The following is a 21,163-nucleotide window of genomic DNA, read 5'->3' as shown; positions in this document are numbered from 1 at the left end:
GCTCGAAGGGGGAAACCAGCTGGCGCAATGGTTGGCCTGCTATAAGGCACTGCCATAGCTCAAACTGATATCAACTGTGTTTTTTAAAATAGGAACCCCATTTTTTATTACATATTCGTGTAATACGTAATATCTTAGAAGAAAGATTAAGAAAAGGCAAACCTACGTTTCTAGCATTTGTAGACTTAGAGAAAGCTTTTGACAATGTTGACTGGAATACTCTCTTTCAAATTCTAAAGGTGGCAGGGGTAAAATACAGGGAGCGAAAGGCTATTTACAATTTGTACAGAAACCAGATAGCAGTTATAAGAGTCGAGGGACATGAAAGGGAAGCAGTGGTTGGGAAGGGAGTAAGACAGGGTTGTAGCCTCTCCCCGATGTTGTTCAATCTGTATATTGAGCAAGCAGTAAAGGAAACAAAAGAAAAATTAGGAGTAAGTATTAAAATTCATGGAGAAGAAATAAAAACTTTGAGGTTCGCCGATGACATTGTAATTCTATCAGAGACAGCAAAGGACTTGGAAGAGCAGTTGAATGGAATGGACAGTGTCTTGAAAGGAGGATATAAGATGAACATCAACAAAAGCAAAACAAGGATAATGGAATGTAGTCTAATTAAGTCGGGTGATGCTGAGGGAATTAGATTAGGAAATGAGGCAATTAAAGTAGTAAAGGAGTTTTGCTATTTGGGGAGCAAAATAACTGATGATGGTCGAAGTAGAGAGGATATAAAAAGTAGGCTGGCAATGGCAAGGAAAGCGTTTCTGAAGAAGAGAAATTTGTTAACATCCAGTATTGATTTAAGTGTCAGGAAGTCATTTCTGAAAGTATTTGTATGGAGTGTAGCCATGTATGGAAGTGAAACATGGACGATAAATAGTTTGGACAAGAAGAGAATAGAAGCTTTCGAAATGTGGTGCTACAGAAGAATGCAGAAGATTAGATGGGTAGATCACATAACTAATGAGGAAGTATTGAATAGGATTGGGGAGAAGAGAAGTTTGTGGCACAACTTGACCAGAAGAAGGGATCGGTTGGTAGGACATGTTCTGAGGCATCAAGGGATCACCAATTTAGTATTGGAGGGCAGCGTGGAGGGTAAAAATCGTAGAGGGAGACCAAGAGATGAATACACTAAGCAGATTCAGAAGGATGTAGGTTGCAGTAGGTACTGGGAGATGAAAAAGCTTGCACAGGATAGAGTAGCATGGAGAGCTGCATCAAACCAGTCTCAGGACTGAAGACCACAACAACAACAACGTAAAGATATATGAATGTTTTAGTTGGACCACTTTTTTCGCTTTGTGATAGATGGCGCTGTAATAGTCACAAACATATATCTCATAATTTTAGACGAACAGTTGGTAACAGGTAGGTTTTTAAATTAAAATACAGAACATAGGTACATTTGAACATCTTATTTCGGTTGTTCCAATGTGATACATGTACCTTTGTGAACTTATCATTTCTGAGAATGCATGTTGTTACGGCGTGATTACCTGTGAATACCACATTAATGCAATAAATGCTCAAAATGATTTCTGTCAACCTCAATGCCTTTGGCAATACGTGTAACAACATTCCTCTCAACAGTGAGTAGTTCGCCTTCCGTAATGTTCGCACATGCATTGACAATGCACTGACGCATGTTGTCAGGCATTGTCGGTGGATCACGATAGCAAATATCCTTCAACTTTCCCCACAGAAAGAAATCTGGGGACATCAGATCCGGTGAATGTGCGGGCCATGGTATGGTGCTTTGACGACCAATCCACCTGTCGTGAAATATGCTATTCAATACTGCTTCAACCGCACACAAACTATGTGCCGGACATCCATCATTTTGGAGGTACATCGCCATTCTGTCATGCAGTGAAACATCTAGTAGTAACATTGGTAGAACGTTACGCAGGAAATCAGCATACATTGCACCATTTAAATTTCCATCGATAAAATGGGGGCCAATTATCCTTCCTCCCTTAATTTGTTAACATCCAGTATTGATTTAAGTGTCAGGAAGTCATTTCTGACAGTATTCGTATAGAGTGTAGCCATGTATGGAAGTGAAACATGGACGATAAATAGTTTGGACAAGAAGAGAATAGAAGCTTTCGAAATGTGGTGCTACAGAAGAATGCTGAAGATTAGATGGGTAGATCACATAACGAATGAGGAAGTATTGAATAGGATTGGGGAGAAGAGAAGTTTGTGGCACAACTTGACCAGAAGAAGGGATCGGTTGGTAGGACATGTTCTGAGGCATCAAGGGATCACCAATTTAGTATTGGAGGGCAGCGTGGAGGGTAAAAATCGTAGAGGGAGACCAAGAGATGAATACACTAAGCAGATTCAGAAGGATGTAGGTTGCAGTAGGTACTGGGAGATGAAAAAGCTTGCACAGGATAGAGTAGCATGGAGAGCTGCATCAAACCAGTCTCAGGACTGAAGACCACAACAACAACAACAACAACTTAATGCCACACCATACATTAACCTGCCAAGGTTGCTGCTGTTCCACTTGTCACTGCCATCTTAAGATTCTCCGTTGCCCAATAGTGAATATTATGGCGGTTTAGGTTACCGCTGTTGGTGAATGATGCTTCATCGCTAAATAGAATGCATGCAAAAAATCTTTCACCGTCCCGTAATTTCTCTTATGCCCAGTGGCAGAACTGTACATGACATCCAAAGTCATCGCCATGCAATTCCTGGTGCATAGAAATATGGTACGGGTGCAATCAATGTTGATGTAGCATTCTCAACACCGACGTTTTTGAGATTCCCAATTCTCGCGCAATTTGTCTGCTACTGATGTGTGGATAAGCTGCCCCAGCAGCTAAAACACCTACTAGGGCATCATCATTTGTTGCAGGTCGTGGTTGATGTTTCACATGTGGCTGGACACTTCCTGTTTCCTTAAATAATGTAACTATCCAGCAAATGGTCCGGACACTTCGATGATGTTATCCAGGATACCAAGCAGCATACATAGCACACGCCCCATGGGCATTTTGATCACAATAGCCATACATCAACACGATATCGACCTTTTCCGCAACTGGTAAACGGTCCATTTTAACACGGGTAATGTATCACGAAGCAAATACCGTCCGCACTGGCGGAATGTTATGTGATACCACATACTTATATGTTTGTGACTATTACAGCAGCTGGCCGGAGTGGCCGAGCAGTGCTAGGCGCTACATTCTGGAAACGCGCGACCGCTACGGTCGCAGGTTCGAATCCTGCCTCGGGCATGGATGTGTGTGATGTCCTTAGGTTAGTTAGGTTTAAGTAGTTCTAAGTTCTAGGGGACTGATGACCTCAGAAGTTAAGTCCCATAGTGCTCAGAGCCATTTGAACCATTTTTGACTGTTACAGCCCCATCTATCACAAACCGAAAAAAGTGGTCCAGCTAAAACATTCATATTTCTTTACGTACTACATGAATATGTAATAAAAAATGGGGGTTCCTAGTTTTAAAAAATGCAGTTGATATGAGTTTGACCTATGGCAGCGCTATCTAGCAGGCCAACCATAGCGCTATCTGGTTTCTCCCTTCAAGCTAGACGAATTTCGTTCTTTGTAGTTTTTTCATTTGATGCTTATTTCGTGAGATATTTGGCCCGGTCACTATCAATGGACCACCCTGTAGAAAGCTGTGGATTGCTGTTATAAAGGTTAAATTATGTGTTTGTATTGGTAGCACTGTCAAAAATAGTATCGTATCTTTTCATAGTATAAACATGCTTTGTATATCGAAGTGCTAACGTTTTTCCGAGGAAAAGTGACGAATAGACTGGTAAATCTCTCAAAAAGTATGACTCCAAAATGAAGTGTTTTTAAGAAATGTGGGTTTCATGGTAATAAATTTTTGAATAAAGAGAAACATTGTGTTCAGCATGTGGTGTGTGAAGTTACAGACAATGAAATACTGGCAAACTCATGAGTATCTAGCGAAACACCCATTAGTGCTTCGAAGATTAAAATGAAACATAGTGATAACACAGTTATCTCAAAACAAAACTCATGTATACGGTAGGTTAGGTTATATTCTGATACATTTACACATCCTAACAGGGGTGTTATGTGAATGTGTGTGCTGTATGTATGTGGAGGGCCAGTTAGTTTACATGAAGACATTGAGGTATCAAATGGACTAGCCAGGAAACTTATCATTAATTCTGCCAGTTGTAAATATACTCATTCATTTTGGAGTTCTGATAAGTGTAAAGATAATTATTTTAAAATAAATATTAGGTGGTTTTATGGATTGAGAGCTATTGGCAAAGGACACACTGCAGCAGAAACAATGTGTGTCATGATGTATATGCCACGCCCACTTTGTAAAATGGACAAGTATGCAGGATTTATTGGATCTGCTGTGAGATCTGCTGCATGTGAGTCAATTAAGGGTGCTGCAAATGAAGCTGCTGAAATAAACGATGGTATGATTGACATATCAGTAGCTTTTGGGGCACTTGGTAGAAGCGCAGCTGCAGTTCTAAGAATTCTGTTGCTACAGTGACCAGTGTGGATACTGGAAAGCTAATAGATTTCCAGATTTTAACCAAACATTGTTATAAGTATAAATCAGGGAATGAAGAAGGGCATATTTGTGACAGAAATTATGAAGGACAACTAGTCGTACGGAGGCCCGTGCAGCTGTTGAAATTTATAATCGATCTGTAAACTAAAGGGGAGTGTGTTACACTAAGTTCTTAGGTTATGCAGACTCAAATGCATATAACAGTGTAGTAGCCACTCAGCCTTATGGTGAGAAGCTTGTCACAGAAATGGAATGTGTTGGTCATGCCCAGAAGAGGATGGGTACCAGATTGAGGAAGTTGAAACAAAGTTTGAGAGACAAGACACTTTCAGGTGGTAAGACCATATGAAGCAGGCTGACAGACAACATGATTGATGAACTACAACAGTATTATGAGATTGCCATTAGAAATAATACTGAGGATTTGTTGAAAATGAAGCAGGCAGTATGGGCTACCTTCTTCCAGAGACTGTCAGCTGATGATAAACCAGTACACCATCTTTGCCCTCCTGGATCTCATTCATGGTGCAATTACCGCAATGCCCAGTACTCAAACAGGTCATACAGCCATAAACATTCTATCCCAGCAGCAGTTGTGGATATCATAAAACCTGTTTACAGAGACCTGGCAATCCTGAATTATTGAAGAAGTGTCTGCATTGTCAGACTCAAAATCCCAATGAGTCGTTCAATAATCTTATAGTGTCAGTGTTATCGTAACTGCCGTCTGTGTCACATCTGCTGTGCAGCGAGCTACGCTAATTTAAGTATTAACTCTATTTTTCTTACTTGTCACTTCTTCTTCCATGTGTTTTTGCTTTTAGGAAGCTTTAATTGTCGAGTGCTAGTAATAGTGTTCCATAGATTTTGTGTTTGTTTTGAATACAGTCAGAGAGAGTCCGTTTAGTCAGCCATAGTGCCAGTAGTGCTAGTGTTTGTTTTGAATACAGTCCAGAGACAGGTAGTGCTATTTTCATTGTTTTCTACAGGAAGTGTCTAGTAACCACAGTTTAGTCAACTATCAGCCGCCTTTAGTGAATTAGCAGTCTAGTTATAAGTTGATTAACTCTCTACAGTAAATTGATTTCTTAGGATGGATAGGATGTGAGACTGCTGTGTACGGACACAGGAGGAGCTGGCCACTGTTCGCGAACAGCTGAACGTGTTGATGGCCGCGGTTAGCCGTCTTCAAGCAGTGGTGAGTCTGGTGCGTTGCATGGTACACCCCAGGTGTTACATGCTTCACCCACTGACCCTGCTGTCGACACATCTTTGCGGGTACCGGGCGCTATTGGGCCACCCTCTTCCCAAGGGGAGTGGCGGGTTCAGCGGCGTTCGCGGCGCACGAGGCGGAGGGTCAGTGTGGAGGCTGGCCGTGTGGCATCGCCCGTTCTGCCTGTGAGTGGACATGTGGCCACTCCTTCAGCAAGGTCCGAGCAGGCACATGGGGGGAGGGGTTTATTAGTTATTGGGAGCTCCAACGTTAGGCGGGTGATGGAGCCCCTTAGGGAAATAGCGAAAAGGTCGGGGAAGAAGGTCAGTGTTCACTCTGTCTGCTTGCCGGGGGTCTCATCCGAGATGTGGAGGAGGCCGTGCCGGCAGTGATAGAGAGCACTGGGTGCACCCGACTGCAAATTGTTGCTCATGTCGGCACCAATGACTCCTGCCGTCTGGGTTCAGAGGTCATCCTCAGTTTGTACAGGCGGTTAGCGGAGTTGTTGAAGGCGGAAAGCCTCGCGGGGTGGAATCTGAGCTAGCTATTTGTAGTATCATTCCCAGAACCGATAGTGGTGGTCCTCTGGTTTGGAGCCGAGTGGAAAGCTTAAACCAGGGACTCAGACGATTCTGCGGAGATCTGGGGTGCAAATTTCTCGACCTCCACTATCGGGTGGCGAAATGTAGGGTCCCCCTGAATAGGTCACGTGTGCACTACATGCAGGAAGCGGCTACAAGGGTAGCAGAGTATATGTGGAGTGCACATGTGGGTTTTTTAGGTTAGAGAATTCCCTCCCTAGGCCCGACAAGACACCTCCTGAGATGCGGCGAGGTAGGAGTAGACAAAATGCAACAGGGAATAACAATACTAATGTGCTAATAGTAAACTGCAGGAGCGTCTATAGAAAGGTCCCAGAACTGCTCTCATTAATAAGCGGTCACAATGCCCACATAGTACTAGGGACAGAAAGTTGGCTGAAACCAGATGTAAACAGTAATGAAATTCTAAACTCAGATTGGAATGTATACCGGAGAGACAGGCTGGACAGTGAAAGGGGAGGCATGTTTAAAGTGATAAGAAGTGCAATAGTATCAAAGGAAATTGACGGAGATCCGAAATGTGAAATAATTTGGGTGAAGGTCACGGTTAAAGCAGGCTCAGACATGGTAATTGGATGTCTCTATAGGCCCCCTGGCTCAGCAGCTGTTGTGGCTGAGCACCTGAAGGATAATTTGGAAAATATTTCGAGTAGATTTGCCCAACATGTTATAGTTCTGGGTGGAAATTTTAATTTGCCGGATATAGACTGGGAGACTCAAACTTTCATAACGGGTGGCAGGGACAAAGAATCCAGTGAAATTTTTTAAGAGCTTTATCTGAAAACTACCTTGAGCAGTTAAACAGAGAACCGACTCGTGGCGATAACATATTAGACCTTCTAGTGACAAACAGACCCGAACTATTTGAAACAGTTAACGCAGAACAGGGAATCAGTGATCATAAAGCGGTTACTGCATCGATGATTTCAGCCGTAAATAGAAATATTAAAAAAGGTACGAAGATTTTTCTGGTTAGCAAAAGTGACAAAAATCAGATTTCAGAGTACCTGATGGCTCAACACAAAAGTTTTGTTTTAAGTACAGATGGTGTAGAGGATCAGTGGACAAAGTTCAAAACCATCGTACAATATGCGTTAGATGAGTATGTGCCAAGCAAGATCGTAAGAGATGGAAAGAAGCCAGCGTGGTACAACAACCGAGTTAGAAAACTGCTGCGGAAGCAAAGGGAACTTCACAGCAAACATAAACATAGCCAACACCTTGCAGACAAACAAAAATTACGCGAAGCGAAATGTAATGTGAGGAGGGCCATGCGAGAGGCGTTAAATGAATTCAAAAGTAAAGTTCTATGTACTGACTTGGCAGAAAATCCTAAGAAATTTTGCTCTTATGTCAAAGCGGTAGGTGGATCAAAACAAAATGTCCAGACACTCTGTGACCAAAAAGGTACTGAAACAGAGGATGATGGACTAAAGGCCGAAATACTAAATGTCTTTTTCCAAAGCTGTTTCACAGAGGAAGACTGCACTGTAGTTCCTTCTCTAGATTGTCGCACAGATGACAAAATGGTAGATATTGAAATAGATGACCGAGGGATAGAGAAACAATTAAAATCACTCAAAAGAGGAAAGGCCGCTGGACCTGATGGGATACCAGTTCAATTTTACACAGAGTATGTGAAGGAACTTGCCTCCATTCTTGCAGCAGTGTACCGTAGGTCTCTACAAGAGCGTAGCGTTCCAAAGAATTGGAAAAGGGCACAGGTCATCCCTGTTTTCAAGAAGGGACGTCGAACAGATGTGCAGAACTATAGACCTATATCTCTAACGTCGATCAGTAGTAGAATTTTAGAACATGTATTATGTTCGAGTATTATGACTTTTCTGTAAACTAGAAATCTACTCTGTAGGAATCAGCATGGGTTTCGAAAAAGACGATCGGGTGAAACCCAGCTCGCGCTATTCGTCCACGAGACTCAGAGGGCCATAGACACGGGTTCCCACGTAGATGCTGTGTTTCTTGACTTCCGCAAGGCGTTCGATACAGTTCCCCGCAATCATTTAATGAACAAAGTAAGAGCATATGGACTATCAGACCAATTATGTGATTGGATTGAAGAGTTGCTAGATAACAGAACGCAGCATGTCATTCTCAATGGAGAGAAGTCTTCCGAAGTAAGAGTGATTTCAGGTGTGCTGCAGGGGAGTGTCGTAGGACCGTTGCTATTCACAATATACATAAATGACCTTGTGAATGACATCGGAAGTTCACTGAGGCTTTTTGCGGATGATGCTGTGGTATATCGAGAGGTTGCAACAATGGAAAATTGTACTGAAATGCAGGATGATCTGCACCGAATTGATGCATGGTGCAGGGAATGGCAATTGAATCTCAATGTAGACAAGTGTAATGTGCTGCAAATACATAGAAAGAAAGATCCCATATCATTTAGCTACAATATAGCAGGTCAGCAATTGGAAGCAGTTAATTCCATAAATTATCTGGGAGTATGCATTAGGAGTGATTTAAAATGGAATGATCATATAAAGTTGATCGTCGGTAAATCAGATGTCAGACTGAGATTCATTGAAAGAATCCTAAGGAAATGCAATCCGAAAACAAAGGAATTAGGTTACAGTACACTTGTTCGCCCACTGTTTGAATACTGCTCAGCAGTGTGGGATCCATACCAGATAGGGTTGATAGAAGAGATAGAGAAGATCCAACAGAGAGCAGCATGCTTCGTTATAGGATCATTTAGTAATCATGAAAGCATTACGGAGATGTTAGATAAACTCCAGTGGAAGACTCTGCGAGAGAGATGCTCAGTAGCTCGGTACGGGCTTTTGTTGAAGTTTCGAGAACATACCTTCACCGAGGAGTCAAGTAGTATATTGCTCCCTCCTACGTATATCTCGCAAAGAGACCATGAGGATAAAATGAGAGAGATTAGAGCCCGCACAGAGGCATACTGACAATCCTTCTTTCCACGAACAATACGAGACTGGAATAGAAGGGAGAACCAATAGAGGTACTCAAGGTACCCTACACCGTCAGGTGGCTTGAGGAGTATGGATGTAGATGTAGATGTAGACCAAAAAATGATTTTCTTGTAATGAAGACACTAAAGTGGGGGTCAGTCATGCTGTTATTGCTTTTAATGATGGCAACATTGGTAGCGTGAAAGTGCTACAACATATGGGAATTAATTCTGGAGCAAACTGCATCAGAGAATTTGAATGGATGGACAAGGTTTGCACTGGTAAAGCAGAGTATGCAGCACAGTTGGCCACTACGGAGTCCAGAAAGAAGAAAACAAGAAAAAACTTAAAAAAGATCAAGAGGATGCTATACAGTATGGTGCAGGGTGCTTCTGAGTGACTAAAAATAAAATGTTAAGCATATATTGAGTTACAGTCTATTAAAACTTTAAAAACTCTTCCTGAAAATTTACATTTTCTCTTGCATTTTTCCCTAAATCTCAGAAACTACTTCGAGTAGCGAATTCAAATTTTCAGGGAGTAATAACATACGTATCCTGAGTCTTCTTAACTAAAAGAAAAACATAATGTTATGTATAAATAAAATTATTTAGAATAACATACAAAAAAGTACACAAAATTTTAACTGTGTAATTAAAAAATTGTATTTCCAAAAGCAGTGGCTGAAATGCAATTATTGTAAGACTCAGAACATATAGTTTAATGTCCTGTAAAAGTTTCTTGTCAATGGCTACAGTTGTTCCTGAAATACGGGGAAGTTAAGTCACTAAATTTAACATTGTCAGGATAGGGCGTTCAAACTCCCCTTAACGCACGTTTTCTCCTTCCTCCACTTGGTGAGCAACACATTTATAGTATTTTCACAACAGCGGTAGCTATTTTCTTACAATTTCTTTTTGCAGGCATCCCATGTCCCGGGCTTCAAGGGATGCGTGGGATTTATTACCTCAATGAGTGAACACTTCTGTGGCACGTGCAACCGTTTACGGATAACAGCTGATGGCAATTTGGAGGTGTGTCTCTTTGGGAATTCAGAGATATCTCTCAGGTGAGTGATGAAACATAGAATAATCGTGTCCAAGTGAAAATTCATGCGAGGAAACCATAAAATTACTAGAAGACTGACAGACTGATCAGTATTTTACCTTCAGGAGGTGAAATTCCAAAACTTCTTATAGACACATTCGTTCCTCTTGTCCTCACATTCGTCGTGGAGTCCGAGTGACCTTTCAGACCTTCAGAAACTTATCCCCCTTTCCTCCCTCATGAAGGAACTGATAGTTCCAAATGCTGAGTATAGAATAATACTTTTAAACTGTTTGCCATGCACATTAGGTATGTGGTTGGTAATTGGAAGAGATAAACTGCAGTTAAATCCAGCAGGTATGAAATGAGTAATCTTTTCTTGAAGTTTTCAGCTTGCACCGTCCTCCCTCCCAGACATACAAACCAGATACCTCTAGCTAAATAATTTGTGAGTATATATAATTTGCCTCTGTCAACATCATGTTACACTAACCTATTTGTGAGATTAAATTAAAGGAAAGTAATCAGGACTGGAAATTATGTAAAGACATTTTTAGCTATGTCCCTAGGTTTTAATAAAGTTAACACAGCATTTCTGTCCCTGTGATGGTAACTATGATTTGCCAGCCACCGTTGCCGAGCGGTTCTAGGCACTTCAGTCCAGAACCGCGCGACTGCTATGGTCGCAGGTTTGAATCCTGCCTTGGCTCAGATGTTAAGTCCCATAGTGCCCAGAGCCATTTGAACTGTGATTCATGATTATCAGAGTCTATATGTTCCAAATAAAAATTGGAACTTCATGTGTATAAATGTACAAATTATTAGACAATGGGACCAACAACTGACACTTTTAAATTGATGACTAGACTAAGAGATTAATAATAGGAAAAATACTGCAAGATACTTGGCGATAAGTTTGTTTCAGGACAAGGTAAGGGGGGTGGGGGGTGGGAAGAATCAGCTCTCTCTTTGTGAGCATAACAGAAATCCTTTATCAACCCAAGGTAAAATAAGATATAAAAATACAGGGTCAAACAACTAATTTAAGTATCTTAAAAACCAAATGACTAATAAAATTGGAAGCTAAGAAAAGTAAGTTCGTAGTAAGTAGGGTGAAACACAGGGGGCTGCAACTTATTGCCATTGTTGTTTGACTTGTCTATCAAAGAAAAAAGAAATGGATCAAAACAAAATAGAAGTGAGAATGGAAATGTATCAGAAGCAGATAGGAATAAGCAAGGAACATATTCTTTAATAAATAAAAAAAAAAAAAAGAAACTGACATGTGAGGCAGATGTTCCTACAATTTTATGTTCAAAGCACAGCAGTCTGTGAAAGCAAAATATTTATGACATTGAAAAAAGAAAATCAGTGAGTGAAAAGTGTGTGTAGGTGAATTGTGGTGAAAGACTGGATATTGGAACTTCTGTTAGGCTGCCCAGTATTAGTTAACTTGGTAGTAAAGGAGCAAGTTTGCAAGGGCAGATAACTGTTTGGCTATGTAAAATAGAGTGGGAGTATGGAAAAGCTAGTCCAAGATAGGATGAAAAAGATAACAGCAACTTAAAAAATGAATTGATAAGTTACCATAAACCCCATTCCGATCTAGTGAATGCAGTGGTTGACAATATCTTGTGACATTCGCCTATAAGGCTCAAACAATAATTGCTAAATAAAAATACAAAATGTTGACAAGACTGTATCTAAGCTGTCACTCTCTTTTGAAACAAGGGTGTTTAAACCAACAAACACGCAGGAAAGCAGCGACAACTCGCACACTAGAGAAGGATGGGCAGTATCATTGAAGGAGTGAGCATAAACCGTGTGGAATATGTGTGGTACAAGAAATGATAGTAAGAAAAAAAAAAAAGAAGAAGAAGAGGAAAAATGTTGATCTGGAAACAAGGGAATAAAAATTTGCCACGTGAAGAGACAAAATGGTACTGTGCTGATGAGTGTGTACAAGTGGTGACATACAATATACGTTGATAAAGGAACTCTGCATTGGGCCCAGAAGACCACACAATGCTCTTCGAGAGATGTCCTCTACTATATATCTATGGAGAGTTAGGGGATCAGTATACAACTCTCCAGGCTGTTATCAACTTCCAGAAGTTGAAGACACTACTTCTCACTTGAGTAGCTCCTCAGCTGGAACTACAAGCAGAGTGTACCCTATTCCAGTCTGTCCACCGAGCAGAATTTCCCGGCTCTACAAGGAATTGAACCTGATCCCTTTCTATGGCACGCCTGTGGCATACTGACTCCATAGCTGTGGCAAGAGTCATAATATACACTTGTAAACAATTGAGTTATAACTATTCTGTTTATTGGGGAGAGAGTATGTATATTTCCAACGTGAATGAAATAGTTTAGTGTATCGTAACTGGAATGTATTCAGACCTCGTACTTGTTGTGTGAGAGCGCAGTGTCTTAGACACTTGTAGTGTTTGTCTTAGCATGAACTAACTGGTGAGCCTTACTTTCTAGTATTTTTAATTATATATCATTACTGGTGCCTCTGGCACTTATGTGTTGCAATAGCAATAGCTTGCAATAGCAAACATTGAGTCAACCATGGTTTTTTGATTAGAAGTAGAGGTCAGCTGGGTTGACAGTGGGAATAGAGTGAGGGGAAGTGGACAATAAGCAGTTATATTGAAGGGTGCATTATTTGATATGTTAAGGTTAATTACAAAACGTGGATTGGAGAATTTTTCACGTTGAGCAGAAGTAAGTTTACAGGACCAGATGTCAAATTACACATGATCAGTGTGAATCCCTATAGTCAGCATGAACACTGGCACACAGAATAATTTATAGGTAGTCTTGCTGTATATAAAAAATCAGATTTGTGCTGAACTGTCATGAACAAACTGTCACTTCTCTGGAATAAATAGACTCTGATTTGTTAATTACATATGTGTAAATGAAAAATATAGGAAAACATAGATTGCTGCTTACTGTAAAGGAGACATGTTACATTGTAGACAAGCACAATTAAAGAGGCACTTACATAAAGCTTTCGGCCACAGCCTTCATCAGCAAAAGAGATACAGAGAAACACACACATTCATACACACAGGCAAGCACATGTCACACACATATGACTGTCAACTCCAGCAGCTTGCCCCTAGCTGCTGGACTTGGCAGTTTTTTTTTTTTCTCTGTGTGTGTGTGCATGCATGCGTGCGCGCGTGGTAGGCTTGTTTGTGTGTTGTGCCTGTGTGCAACTTTGTTTTCTTTACGGTAAATAGTGATCTATCTTTCCCTGCACTGTTGATATTCCTACCTGGAATTTCCATTGTTTAATCAGTGTAAATAAGAAGGACACAGTTACATATATTCTGTCACTTGAAGACTAATACATGAAGTCAGTGGACATTATTTTTTATTGCAGAGGATCTTTGTCACCACTAATTATTAATTTTGTGTTCCAGTTAATTAGACATGGTTTCATCCTTTCCTGGATGTGCTCATTTTGTTAAATCTTCCTTCAAAAGATCTGATTTACTTCAAATTAATAAACCTGAGTATTCTGAAAAAGGAGGTGCAGCTTACAGCTGCAGTGTGACAGTTGATCACAGGGTGATTTTATCACTGCCATATCGTGGGTACCCATGGCTCGAGACACTTATTCTATAAGGGTATGTAGTCATTGGGCTTTCTTGTACCACAGTGTCAAAGGTGTACTGTGAGCAGATTTATTCAAGGAAAATACTACCACAGTCAGCAGAGTGAACTGCTATGGGCAACAGGATATCATTGACAGGGGTTACCACTGACTAGCATGGCTTTAGCAGCGAACAGGTGGGCCACAATGTAGCAAATGACTCACCAACTCAGTGACAGTCAATAAACAGTAACCATTCATGCCACTGGGAACTGTCACCTCTTTGTGGGATACAAAGATGCAATCTGCACACTGCTCGTCACAGTTACAAAGATTAGCATTGGTTCGGAACAGCACCAGGGGATGCTCGAAGCATGCAGGAAGGTCGTCTGTCTGATGATTTGCGGTACATATTGCCAAGGTGGCAGGGAGCAAAATAAGGAGTGATCAAAAAACTTCCATTTGAAGGCTGCATAGTTCAGATCAGTATGCCACACACACACACACACACACACACACACACACACACACACACTCACACACACACATATCCATCTGCACATATACCCTGCTTGTGTCTGTATATGTGCGGATGGATATATGTGTGTGTGTGTGTGTGTGTGTGTGTGTGTGTGTGTGTGTGTGTGTGTGTGTGTGTGTGTGTGTGCGAGTGTATACCTGTCCTTTTTCCCCCCCTAAGGTAAATCTTTCCACTCCCAGGATTGGAATGACTGCTTATCCTCTCCCTTAAAACCCACATCCTTTCATCTTTCCCTCTCCTTCCCTCTTTCCTGATGAAGCAACTGTGGGTTGCTAAAGCTTGAATTTTGTGTGTGTGTTTGTTTGTGTGTCTATCAACATACCAACGCTTTCGTTTAGTAAGTTACATCATCCTTGTTTTTAGATATATTTTTCCCATTTGGAATGTTTCCCTGTATTATATTATATATCAGTGCTTTCCTCTCCCACTACTATCCTGCAGACCTTGTCCACAAACAGATCTCCCAAGCAATACATTCCTCCCCACCCAACAACAATGTTACTACCCCCAGACCACACAGAAGTATCCCCCTTGTCACCCAATATTATTCTGGCCTCGAATACATCAACTAATTACTCCGCCACGGATATGAATTTCTCAAGTCAAGCCCTGAAATGAGATCATCCCTTGACAATATTCTCCCCACACCACCCAGAGTTGCCTTTTGCCGACCCCCTAACCTCCATAACATCCTTGTCAAACCCTACAATATTCCCAGACCACCTTCTCTACCCAGCGGTTCCTACCCCTGTAACCGACCACGATGCAAAACCTGCCCCATGCATCCCCCCACAACCAACTACTCCTGCCCCGCTACTGGTATAACATACACAACTCAAGGCAGGGCCACATGTGAGACAACACATCATTTATCAGCTGACATGCCTGCACTGCACAGCCTTTTACTTTGGTATGACGACAACTAAACTGGCTGAGCGCGTGAATGGGCACAGACGAACTGTCCGCCTAGGAGATGTCCAATACCCAGTAGCGGAGCATGCTCTCCAGCATAATTCTAGGGACCTAGGAACCTGCTACACCATATGTGCCATTTGGCTTCTCCCACCCAACACCAGTACCTCGGAACTGCGGAGACGGGAACTTGCACTCCAACACATCCTTTCATCCCGCCATCCCCCTGGACTGAACCTACGTTAACCAACCTCACTCCCATTTACTCTTTAGTCTTCTCCTCTTTCCCTTTCCTCTTTAGCCATTCATGCATCTTTTCATCCTACATAGTTGCGTTTATCTTTATACTATGTGCCTCTTTACTTCTGTATTCATCCTCCTTGGTTTGAAGCTGGCACAGTAATTACAGTAGAATATCTTTGGCTTCCCTCTGGCATCCATGCCTCCATCTTTGCTACCCTCCCTGTTTACCTTTCCCCTGTTGCTTCATAACCTGGGTTGTGAATAACTGAATCCACTTTCCCTTCTTCCCCTTTTTTCCCCTCTCTCCTCCCTGATGAAGGAACGAAGTTCCGAAAGCTAGGATACGTCAATTTTCTGTTCTGTTTTGTGTATCTATCGGCTGTACTGAGCTGAGGTAAGTACTGGTCAGGCCCTCTATCTCTTTGTTAGTATTTGTTTCGTATATATAAACACACACACACACACACACACACACACACACACACACACAGACAGGGTGATGCGTATTAACATTTAAAAACCTCCAAAGCACTGTAGATGACCCTGAGACAAGTAATTTAATACAAGACACATGGGATCACAAATGTTGGATACAATACAAATGTTGGGAAATGTGTCAAAAGCGAATGACAAATGTCACCAGATGACGTACCTTGCCATGCTTGCAGTGGTTGAGCCTCTCGGTCTGTCACACTTGATCATCCCAACCCAAGTCAAGTATTCATATCATTGTGGCTACGGACACACGTGTGTGACTTTAGTGATAGTGTTCAGGATTTGAGTCTTGCATCTGGCAGGCAGTATTTTTTCATTGTGTTAAACAATTATGTATTTATATTGAAGTTTATTATTTTATTTACCAGTCTTGCAGTTTCCTTGATTTCTTGCAAAGTACAGTACAATGAAAACCTACCATATTGCATAACAAGTAGATGAGTATAAACTTCAGCATAGCATCATCGCCATTAAATGACCTATGTTTTCTTTACTAACTAATGTCTGTAAACAAAAAGAGAAGGGACAGAAGCAAAAAACACAAAATCAGAACTGCTTTTGCTTGATTACAGCAGGGACAATAATTTTGTAACATCTACATTTACAACAGATCATATTTACAAAATGTTTTCGAAATTTGCTCTGTTTGCTCAAATGAAAGTATTGCACTGCTCAATCATTCCTTTACACTCAACCCCAACTGCTGCACATGCTGTGGGGTATGTCATCTGGTTACGTCATATGTTCAGTGTTTCTCACCAATTTTTGGGGTATTTTGAAATGTACAAAAAGGCAAATGCAGAAATTTATCACATTTTGCTGCACATTACCTGCGTCACAGAAAAATAAAGTATACAAATCTTCTCAGATTTGCCACTGAATAATTTTGTGCAAACCTCACAATATTTCACCAACACAACTGTTCATCATCTTCAGGTAGTGGTGGGTCCTGTCATCACTGCTGCAAGATGTGGCTGGTGATATTCGCACAGCAGAATTGAAATTTGTCAGGCTAGAAGCAGGAGTACGAATGTGTGGACAGGCACTCCCAGTTGGATGGAAATTCCATTCATAGTAGCCTTCTGCTTATGTGTTGTGGGCAATGACTGCACTTCTGGACACTCGTGTGGTTAAAAGCTGAATTAACTCTCTGCAAGGTGCTGCATCAGGTCATACATCGGAGGATCTGGTTTCTACTGTTTTAATTTCATGGCAGTCAGTGCTGGATTCTGGGCAGTGCTTAATCAAAATTCCATATTCCTGTTGGTAAGATTGCCCATCGTATGGATACATGCCTCATTCTTAAAAACACAATCCTAGAGTGATGATGCTAAGGATAAAATTTCAGTCCTCTTGGGAAACGTGTGGTGCCCTATATTCAGGCAGTGCTCTGCTACCACTAATTTACTGGGTGGCATTTTTGTCAGCGCTGTTGAACACAGTGTTCTTGCACAATGTGAGGTGTCTGCCCTATATAAGATTTGCCATAATGGCATCAGATCTTATATATGATCTGTGTTTTCTAAGGTCAAGATTGTCTTTAACTGAACACAAACAATTCCTTAGTTTTGCTAGTAGACGAAAAACACACTTGATTCTGTTTCTCTTAGCGATTCTTTCTATTTTTGAAAACATGCCACTGAAATATGGCAAAAAATCCATTTGCAGTGCTTGTCTAAGTATCTTCATTTACATCCCTACACTGAACTTGCTTTGCTCAGAACACATTTCAGATCTGTTTACAAGAATAAACATTCTGCTGGAACACTGTTCTTAGGTGTTACAGTTCACCAGGCAGACTGTCGGTATCTGAGATCATGTGTGCTCTATGTGCCAGGGAGTGTAAGACACTACCACATTGTGCAGGGTGACGGCAACTTTTGGACCGCAAATATAACTCTGCATGTATCAGTTTTCAGTAGAGACTATGCCCCAGTGTTCTGTCAGCTTTTCTTCTAACCGTGACATCCAGGGATGGTAAGCTGCTATCTTTTTGTACTTCCACAGTGAAATGAATATTCAGATGGAGCGAGTGCAAATGCTGCAGGAACATAGGTAGTGTCTGTATTATGTGGGCCACACCACAAATGTCTCTTCAGCATTCTGCCAGAAGGAGGAATGTTGGATATTTACTAAGGGAAATAGAGGATCTCCCATGGGAACACTGTCCACTTGATCAAAGTAGTTTGTGTTACATAAGAAATAGGATGAGGTATGCACATGTTTAAACAGCACCACAATTTCTTTCTCAAACTTGCTGCTAATAACCTCTAATGAGGGCTGCAGGGGCACTTTTGTAAGTAATGATATAACATTTGAGCTAACTAAAAGATCTGAAAGTTCTAGTTTAAGCATCTTCAGGTATTCTATGAAATCCTCTGAATTCTAAATATGATGGTCATAGTCATCCACATGATAAATTTCAAAGCTGTCACGTGGAAATTGCCAGTTGCATCTTGCAGCAGTGATGGTGGAAATCACCACCACCTGAAGATGCCAAAATGTTGTCACTGAAATATTGAGGGAGGGACTTGCATAATGTTATCTGGTGGGGAACCCAAAGTGTTTTTGCAACAGATCTATCAGGCAAGCCTGAAAATTCACATATACTCCAAGCAGTAAGTACCTGTTGTAAAATGGTCACATTAGTGAGCTTGGCAATTAATTAACAGAGTATCAATAAATTTGGCTTCATTTTGCAAGAAATTGTGCTGTGTTCCACTACTCCCTCTTCAACAAAACTAATGTCAGTTTCTGCTCCACCTCTTCAGCCCGAGATCCTATGTATACTCTTGAGCATTTGTGTAAGATACCTGTTTATTTATAAAAATAAAAGTAACTTCTATCATGACTTTCCCATTCTTGTCCAGTGGGTTTGTTATCCTGCTGTTGCCTACTGCAGACTACAAGATTACTGTTGAAGATATCTGCAAAGTTTTTCTTCCTTTTTACTGTACCAACATTTCACTGTGTGGTAATTGCCTGGTACTGTTTAACGGGTGTTTTAACTGTTGTTTCAGAGATGCAATACGAAGCAAATGCAGTGAGGATGACTTGCTTGCCATGATTGGGGCAGCAGTGAGAAGAAAGAAGAAACAACATGCAGGTAAGATACATTACAGCAAATGTAACTCTATAGATAGAAAGAAAATTTCTGCTTAACAAGTCATAGCAAACATAAGAGCAAAATAGAACGAAAAACAACAGTGATAGAACCTGTGTTTTTTGTGTAAAATTGGATTTAATTTTTTATTTAGTATTCATTCTGATTAATGCCCATTGGTCAACAGTACATTTCAGCCCTAGAATTTGGTTCTGCAAGGTCCACCAGATAACCATATATGGCTGTTGTAACTCCTTTATTGGACTTCAGAAGTTTTCCAGCAACAAATCTTTTTTTCTTTCTTTCTTTCTTTCTTTTTTTTTTCTTTTTTTAAAAAAAAGCTAAAATGCAGAAAACATCATAAAGGAAACACTCACAGAAAAGCATCAGTGTACTTGAAACAATGGAAACTTCAGTAGGAATATAAACAATGTTGGAAAAGACAGATTATTACTTACTGATGAAGGCTGTGGCTGAAAGCTTTATGTAAGTGTCTTTTAATTCTGCCCATCTGCAGCCTAAGGTATCTTCTTTATGGTAAGTAACAGTCTGTCTTTTCCTTCATTATTCATTGGTGTTCTTTGTTTTTATTGCTGTTTAGCAAGCATTGTGCGGTATATAAGGGATGCGAATAGCGTCAGATGTTGAATCATCACTCTGGAGGATATGAAGGTGCTGCATATTGGTGTGAGACAGCATTATCTGATGAGAGTTTGAAAGAAACCTCATTGTGGATGTCCATTTGGTCGCCTGGTTAAACCTTGCAACATCTGTATTTTTAGAGTATTTGGATCTGACAGTGGCCTGATGTTGGAAAGTAAGGGCATACTCATCATCAATGTTCCAGTTGACTACATCAGACCACTACAAGGGAGCATCACTGTGTAGTGTACTGAGTACATTGTAACCTGTTCACGTCTGTGACTGCCATCTGAGAACAAGTACAGTAAACTCTCGTGCAGCTACACTTTTGGCTAGCTAGATTGACACTTGAAAGTTTTAATTTGCGTGCACCTGGAGCCAAGTATTTGCTGGTGTTTTTTGGCAATCTACTGCTAATCAGTGCACTGGTGCGTGTCAAAAGTCCAAGTATCGTCAATTCGTGCGTGTGTTGGTTGAATCTCTAGTGTGTTTCTTATTCGTATTGCATGGTTTCATGCCACTGCCATCTATTGGAACTCCTTGGAAGTACAGTACATACAGTATTGTTCTATGCAGCGCAACATAGCCCTGTCGAAACCGACAATTAGAGTGCGATGCCTAACACTTTCCACTTGTTGTCGGTACATCAAAGCTGAGTGTTTAACAGTGAACGTACAACACCCTGTTGTGTTGCCACATGGGCTTGGGTAGAACAGAGGAAATGGCATAGATGTATCGAATGCTTTCATTTGATGGCTGCCACAGCCTGGTTTCAAAAGTCAAAAGTTTGTCTAGTGCATCTCGAGTGTTGTCAAGTTGTGCATCTGTGTGTTTCTGATTTGAGGTTTTGTGCTCCCACTATGTGCCTTAAAGTGTCCAGAGATAAAAGGGGCCAAAAACCATAAAGGACTCAGTCGAGTGTCTGTAAAAAGAACACTGAACATGACTACAGGCACGAAACATAAAACGAATGTGATCTTGTTGGAAAAAGAGCTTCACTCTTTGCAGAGAATTGATGCTGGTGAGCCACCCACAGAAGTTGCTGCAGAGTAGGAGTACAATTACTGATCGGAAGACAAATCGATCAGGAATTGAAAAATTTTGTTCCATCCAAACATTGGGCAGCGCACTGAAATCTTGAAAAACAATGAGAAAAGGTGCACATCCTCAGTTAGAAGAGGCATTATTTTTGTGGCACGAATAAATAAGAGCCAAAGGTGTGTCAGTTTCAGGTCCTCTACTTTGTCAAAATGAGCTGATG

At 41.0% G+C, this 21,163-nt stretch overlaps 1 protein-coding gene across 1 annotated transcript in view; it reads left to right on the top strand.

The window, feature by feature from the left end:
* Window positions 1-20,955, top strand: part of LOC124722807 (molybdenum cofactor biosynthesis protein 1-like) — a 43,537-nt gene extending 22,582 nt beyond the window's left edge. Inside the window, exons 4-6 of the mRNA XM_047247936.1 lie at window positions 10,230-10,375; window positions 19,178-19,263; window positions 20,855-20,955. Of these exons, the coding sequence (XP_047103892.1) occupies window positions 10,230-10,375; window positions 19,178-19,263; window positions 20,855-20,955 (333 nt within the window). The remainder of the gene's footprint in view (window positions 1-10,229; window positions 10,376-19,177; window positions 19,264-20,854) is intronic.
* The last annotated feature ends 208 nt before the right edge of the window (window positions 20,956-21,163 follow it).

This window comes from Schistocerca piceifrons, chromosome X (assembly GCF_021461385.2).
Source record: "Schistocerca piceifrons isolate TAMUIC-IGC-003096 chromosome X, iqSchPice1.1, whole genome shotgun sequence".
In the NCBI taxonomy this organism is placed as follows: domain Eukaryota; kingdom Metazoa; phylum Arthropoda; class Insecta; order Orthoptera; family Acrididae; genus Schistocerca; species Schistocerca piceifrons.
The sequence above is the reverse complement of the archived record's forward strand: the minus strand, read 5'-3'. Positions and strand labels throughout refer to the sequence as shown.